Genomic DNA, 6,923 nt, shown 5'->3' on the forward strand with positions numbered 1-6,923 from the left:
TTTTCAAGCCCACATCGAGAGCCGGCAGCATTCCCTTTATTGAACACTGCACTTTTAAACACCTGGGTCTCTACTCACCTGTGGTCCTCCAGCTAGGTCCACACTGGACAGAACCAGGAGCATGGGCCTGGAAAGTGGACACTACAAAGTGAGAGCAGACCTGTTCTAATAAAATTCATAGCACGTTCCTGAGCACCCTAATTTATTTTTAAAGAAGTGAAATCTAGAAAGGAATATAATCTTGCTATTTGTTATAAAAATCTATTAGTTGCAACACTTTCTATTTATAATCTTACATCCTGAAAAACTCGCTCAACGGGCTCATTCACATACTCTCCATGGAATCCAGACTTCAAGGCCTTCGTACCATAACACTTGTAACTACTGTGAGAACCCAAAGGAGCTGCAAGCTTCCTCTGTCCAAGGGCCGACTGCGCGGCATTCCTCCTGGGACTTGGCTCCCTGCGCTCAGAAGTGCGTGTCTTCTCAGGACTCTGCTCCCAGGGTCTCATGTAAGGCGGCTCCGGCCCAGGCCTTCTCAACCTCGGCACTGCTAAGGTTCTGGGTCACATCGTCCCTAGCGCAGGTGCTGCCCCGGTCACCGCAGGAAGCCCAGCAGCATCCCTGGGCTGCAGCCCTCCAGGGACAACCCAGAATGTCACCGACTTGGCCACATGCCACATGGATGGCCACCGGTGGCCACGGCCCCAGAAGTACAGCGTGCAGGGGGTGATGGTGCCTACGCGTGGACAGCATTGTTTATCACTTGGTTCCAAGTTATCACATTGCTTGAACGCTTTTTAACTACCAGTAACCACACAGATGACATGAACAACTCAGCAAATTAGGGAGAGCTCTGCACAGACACCACCGATTTATACACTTTCACCAGAAAGACACTAAACATCCTACACAGACCCAGGCTGAACAAACACTCACACGGACAGTAGCATTTATTTTGAAGAGCAACTGTAAGGTGTGCTCGATGGCGCGAATGCTCCGTACAGACATGAGTGGGCGCTAATAAGGAAGCCCACAAACGACGACGCGGAGGAAAACCGAATTCTGCCAAGAAAACCTCCACAACTGTTCCGGCATCACTCTTCTTTTCTTTTCCTTTCTCTTCTCTTCTCCTGTAGGGTTTTCAGGTCAGCCATCACATCCAAAGTCTTTCGGACCCACATAATCTGAAAACAACCATTGTGAGACGTGTTTAGAAGTGGGAAGCACACACAAAAGAGAACTAGAACCCAGAGGCTTTAACACACGTACCACAATGATCATGGCGTTGAGCAGCAGGGGTGCCGAAAACACTATGGAAATGAACATCCCCCGTGAATCGAAATACTGGTATTTTGAAAATAACCTGTTTTAGGAAAAAATTAAAAATTACTTGGCATAACAAAACAACGTCGTTACTGCTATTCTCTAACAGGAGGCTTCTGGACAGCTCGTAGGTCAACGAGGGCACCTCCGCCGGCCCCGCGACCGAACCCACCCGCAGCTCATTCAGCAGCCTGCCCACACTGCCCCCGTCAGGAGTGCACAGTCAGTCCCACGGCGAAGAAGGCCGGGACCCAGGGCCCTGGGTAGATGGTGGTGGGAGTAAAAGCAATCAACCCAAGCGTGTTCTGGGCCGAAGGAAACACTTGCGCGCTCTGGTTAACAGCGATCGGACACCCACTGGAACATGCTCCAACAGTAACAGCTCCCAGGCTTCTACGGGCCATCAGGTCCCGAGCTAGTCCGAGACGGGAACAGAGCCGGCACTCCGCCTGGGGGGACTCTCACCCGCCCGCTGCTTTCACACAAGGGGAGGCTCGGGGACACTGGGTCATTCAAGCTGCCCGAAGGCAGGGCCAGTAAATGGCACAGGCCGGCCGATTTAGGCGTCCCTCTGCGGCCAGCACTGGAACGTGCAGATCCAGCACTGATGAAGTACCCCACAATTCATCAGCTCCCTGACCGGGAGCCAGTGGCTGTGAACCGGCAAGACAAGCCATGCTTAGAGCTTACGCTACAGGGGAAGGGGTTCAGATCATCAAGTCAAAACACACGTCATGACTGATGTTCTGGAGAGAAACGAAGCGGGAGGGTGCAGATTTGGGCGTGGACTGCAGGAAGGCTCCCGACGCTCCATGTGTGTGAAGCCGGGAGCAGCGGCTGAGACTGAGCCGTGGCCACGCTGAGGCCGCTCGCTGCCTGGTCGAGGACCCAGAGGGGCTGGGACCCGGGGAAGCAGGGCCCGGCTCGGGAGGTGGCGCTGTCACCCGTGTGAGGGCAGGCACCGGTGGCAGTGGACAGAGCCGCACTCATGGTGTTTCAAAGGCCAAGGAACTCCTGGGGAATCTCCATGTGATGAGAGAGGTCTCCGGCCTAAGTCATCAGGAGGAGAAGCTGCCAATGCCAAGACGGGGCAGAGTGCCTTGGGGACAGCTCTGGAAGGGGGCTGGGGGAGAGGTACTGTCCTGGTGCTTAGACGGCCCGGTGGCGAGGCAGAGGGAGGAAACCACAAAGAGCTGGACGAGGAAGCTGGCAGCACAGTGTCCTGGAAACCAGGGAGCTGGTGGTTTCAGGGGGCAGAAGAGTCGAGGCCAAGTAACCCACAGACGGAGACTAACTGTGGGCCGGGCCCCACGCAGACCACATTGTCACGGACAAAAGCGTTCCTGCTCCGAGGTGGGGTGCGGGCCCCAGGGACAGTGACCCCCGTTCAAGTCTCCTCGTGAAGGATCCTGATGGGGGAGGCCACAGGGCCCTTCCCACGATAAGTGCGTGCCTTCTCAGTGTGCCCAGCTGAGGAGACAGGTTCAGAAGGGAAGAGCCAGGACGCAGGGGAGGAGGCGTCAGGGCCACAGCCGTACCCCGGAAGCGCAGAGCAGCGTGGCGGACAGGCAGAGCGAGGAAGGGCTCGTGCAGTCTGGCTTCTTCCGTGTCCTCAGTATCTGGCCGAGCAAGGAGGCCCGGGGGCTGGAGCACGAGCAGGTGTTGCCAGCCGGGGCGGGACTGCACACCACCTCGCGCAGCATTCAGCAGCCTCCTGGACACGGCCAGATATTTAGGCTCCGAGGGCAATGTCTTCAACTCCTTCCTGCTCAGAGACTAGAAGTTTTTCTTTTTTCTTTACATTTAAGAGCAATAAACATTTCTGCGCTTAGAAATGTCAAAACCATTTCAAGCTCACAGGTCGTATAAAAACAGTTAGTGGGCCAGATACTGGCTGTGGAGCATTGTTTGAAACCCGCGTCGACACACGTGCGAGGGTCCCAGCTGATGCACAAGGCTGAGGGTCACAGACGAAGCCCTGTCAGTGGGCATAGCGTGTCCAGCGCACATGTGTGGATGTGGGTGCGGAGCTGTAACCAGGGGCAGGGCCTGACACTCGAGCAGGACGAAGTGAGAGCTGGAAACGGGGGCAGAGGACAAGCAGAGGGCGGGGATGCTGGACACGGTGGTGACGGTGCTCCAGGGCTGCCTGAGCGATCAAGGCCACAGGCACGGGGGTGGAGCTGCTATCTAAGGACGGCGGCCCTGGGTCTCTGGGGGACGATGCTCGGAGGCCTCAAGAGGACTCGGCAGCTCCAGGGAGGGCCGAGGTCTCACAGCACACCATCCGCAGCCCTGATCACACGTGGACCGCGTTCTCTCTAAAATGCCTTTCTTTCTCTTTACTCTGCAGCTAGAGCTCCTTTACAAAAGCCCCCTGAACTCTCTCACGCTGTCGTGAACTCTGTTAACTGATCTTCCAACCCTAAGAGAGCCGACAAGCTGTTCGTTCCTCAAACCTAAAGCTATCAGTGCAGAGGCCCCTGGCCTCCCCGGGGCTCCAGCAACCGGTCTTCTCCCGCTTCTCTGACTCCCGCGGTCTGCATGCAATGCTCCCGTTGGACAAACCACTCTAGAGTGTGGTTCCTGACTATGGTCAAAATGAGCAGAGCGCTGGCCTACCTCCAGTTCATTGCTGCTACTTCGTTGATATATTCAGCACAATACACTAAAATTACTGGAAAAGAGAGAAACCACGTGTCAGGATTTGGATGACTGATTATTCATCATTACAGAATTATACATATTCTTTTTGCAATATGTTTAACATAAATACCACAGAATAGCAAAACTTTGATGAGAAATGTAACTTCTATTTTAGGTAAAGTGTGAGGTCAAAATTGGAGAATTTTAAAATTACAGAACACATTCCTTTAACGGGAAAAAAATGAGGAAGGTCAAGACACATGAAAGCCTCGATGGTCTCAAACAGTGCAAAGCTGCGGAGCATCCAGGTCTGGTGCCTGAAAACCCAGTGCGCACACGCATGCTACTCTGCCTGAGCTCCTACCTGACCCAGTCACGGTTCCCTCGTTCGAGACGCCACACAGAACACGGCCGGAGCTGTGAGACCCGGTGCTTGAAGGGACCTGCTTTCCTCCCTCACGCTTGCACCCCCCAGGGACACTCGTGACACCTGCCCAGCGGTCCTGGCGGCCACAGCCCTCCTGGAGCCCAGAGTCAGAAGCAGGCAGCTGTTCCAACCCTGACCTAGAGCCTGCTTACTACTGCATGCTGCATACACCGACCTGCAGAACAACTGGACAGAGCGGGTCACGGCAAAGAGCTGCCGTGAAAGCCTGACGCTTTCATTTCTCGGGGAAGTTAAAATGTGCGAACCTTCCTGCCCTTGACCAAAGTCACAAAACAGATTACACCGGGCTTTGCAATGTCTTGACTCCTTCCTCCATGAAGGGCCCAAGGAGGCACATCAACAAAGCCAAAGAAGAGAGACAGAGAAGAGAGGAAAAGACAGGCTGAGACACAGAAGGCGTGGAGCAGAACAGCACCATCTCTGCCAGGTGCTCCTCCCCAGGTGACAGTGTCATGAGTCTCGGCTGAGCCACCCGGGGGGCTGAGGGACCTGGGGGTTAGGGAACCTCTCCCTGTTTCATCCATAAAGTGCGGCAAATGATGCTGCACTGAACAAAATCAATCGTGCTGGCCTGAGAGTTACATGAATCATAGAATATGTGCACACATGTAGAACATCACCTACTTACTGTCCCAAGTGTGCAAAGTCAGCCCTCTCTTCACCCTTGAAAATAACAAACCCACAGAGTTAAGTTTACAAGCTGTTTCTAACCTGCCAGCTCACTGATAAGGCCGTCGCCTTCCTCCGAGCACACGCCATGCTCGCTGCAGGGAGTGCTCATCCTGGCCCCCCCAGTACACACATGCTGCATGGCTCGCGCCCACACGCCCTGCACACCCCAGTTTAAGTGTTCCCGCACAACTTGAACAGGGCCCCTTCACAGTGCTTCCGGCTGCTCCTCTTTTTGCTGCCTTGTACTTATCACAGTTGAGAGCAACACAACTACGTCTGCAATGACTTCATGAACGCTGGTGTTGCCCAACTAAGCTCTTCGAGGCTAGGGAGGTGTACCCCTGACGTTCCTTAGTACACGCCTGACCACAGCCCTCAGGGGCAGGCAGGAAGTGGCGACTCTCCCCATCACCTGCTCTACGGGAATACTCGTGCAACACAAACTCACTGCCTCCCTCTTTCCTAAGACAAGCTCTCACGGAGATGCCGCCTGGCACCTGGCCATATCACACAGCAACTGAAGTCTCAGAACTGTTGTTTATTCTACTCACCTAAGCACAGGAAATGTCCAACCTGTACTTCGTACCTCTGGGATGACAGACATGTGAGCAGCAGGCACAGTATGTGGAAGACAGCCAGCCCTACGAGCCAGGGCTCGGTCCAGTCTGTCTGCTGTAAGACACACCGCTTGAAACTCATCATCTCATGGTCGTCAACTCAAACGGGGGCCAGGCTTCACGACTCCTGGGTCAGGGAGGGCAGTGGTCCCTCACTCCTGAGCATCCAGAGCCCTTCCCCAAGGCCTCAGAGAAACAGGCGTTGGAGAAGGAAGGGGGAGGAGGGAAACGGGAACCCTCTACACTGCAACCGCGGTCCAGGGATTTTAAAGAGAAACGTCACTAGTTTGGTGTTTGTGCACACAGAACTGACTGCACCATGGACTTGCCCCTCTGTTTACTGAACAGAATTGTGTTTTTAAGGTTTCTAAGGATCATCATCCCATGACTTAGGAGGAAGTTAAGTGTCTCATTCAGGGGATGCACTTGGTTACTCCAAGACTTAAAACACTTTAGACTAATACTTAAGGCCTTGGGAAATCGGAGGCATCCCAATTTGCCAGATTTTATTTTCCCCAACCTTTCTAGCAACCTTCCAAATAGTACCAAGATGTTGTGTCTCCTGCACTTTACGGTGGGCATGTCTGCACCCCACGTGCTCAGGTCCCCCTAGAGATGCTCAAATCCGCCCCCAGATGCTCATATTCCCCTCTTCAGATGCTCGGATTCCCATGCCCATAGGCTCAGATTCCACCCCCAGCCAGATGCTCAAATCTCCCCACAAAAACGCTCGGATCCCCCCAGATGCTCAGATTCCCCCCAAAATGCTCAGGTTCCCTCCACAAGCTCAGATTCCCAATGCAAACTCACACCCAAGCCCTGCCCTTCACTTCTCTCCAGCAGAGGAGGCGGGACCTGCCTCGGGGTCCCGCAGAGCCCTCTGGACTCTCTAGGTGTCCCCTGCCGCTCCTGCACGCCTCAGCACGGTAAACTGCCCACGACTACCTGTCCCCAACAACGTGCAGAGGAGACAAGAGAGCAAGGCGGAGGAGAGGGCGTGGACAGCGCGAGGGCAGCACCGGAAGTTCACGCCGCCCCACACCCCGGCAACTCCAGCCGCGGTCGGTCCACACCGCCCAGACCCGCCCCAGCATCCCGACAAGCCCTGCCCAGGAGCGTCCCGCCCGCCGCCAAGCCCCGCCCACGAGCGACCCGCTCACCACCAAGCCCCGCCCCGGAGCGTCCCGCCCACCGCCAAGCCCCGCCCACGAGCG

The 6,923-nt window shown here is 55.1% G+C and overlaps 1 protein-coding gene across 3 annotated transcripts in view; it reads right to left on the reverse strand.

Moving 5' to 3' along the window:
- Window positions 1–935: 935 nt before the first annotated feature.
- Window positions 936–6,923, reverse strand: part of LOC118007279 (transmembrane protein 18) — a 6,253-nt gene continuing 265 nt past the window's right edge. The window contains exons 2-5 of one of the 3 annotated variants that reach the window (XM_035000270.1): window positions 5,644–5,764; window positions 3,949–4,003; window positions 1,273–1,366; window positions 936–1,187 (exon numbers count right to left, since the gene is read on the reverse strand). In XM_035000270.1, the coding sequence (XP_034856161.1) occupies window positions 1,098–1,187; window positions 1,273–1,366; window positions 3,949–4,003; window positions 5,644–5,764 (360 nt within the window). In that variant the 3' untranslated portion in view covers window positions 936–1,097. Of the gene's footprint in view, window positions 1,188–1,272; window positions 1,367–3,948; window positions 4,004–5,643; window positions 5,837–6,923 lie in introns of all 3 variants that reach the window. The other 2 variants (XM_035000272.1, XM_035000271.1) reach the window with 2 other exon arrangements.

This window comes from Mirounga leonina, unplaced genomic scaffold (assembly GCF_011800145.1).
Source record: "Mirounga leonina isolate KUSES-001 unplaced genomic scaffold, KU_Mleo_1.0 Mir_117, whole genome shotgun sequence".
Lineage (NCBI taxonomy): Eukaryota > Metazoa > Chordata > Mammalia > Carnivora > Phocidae > Mirounga > Mirounga leonina.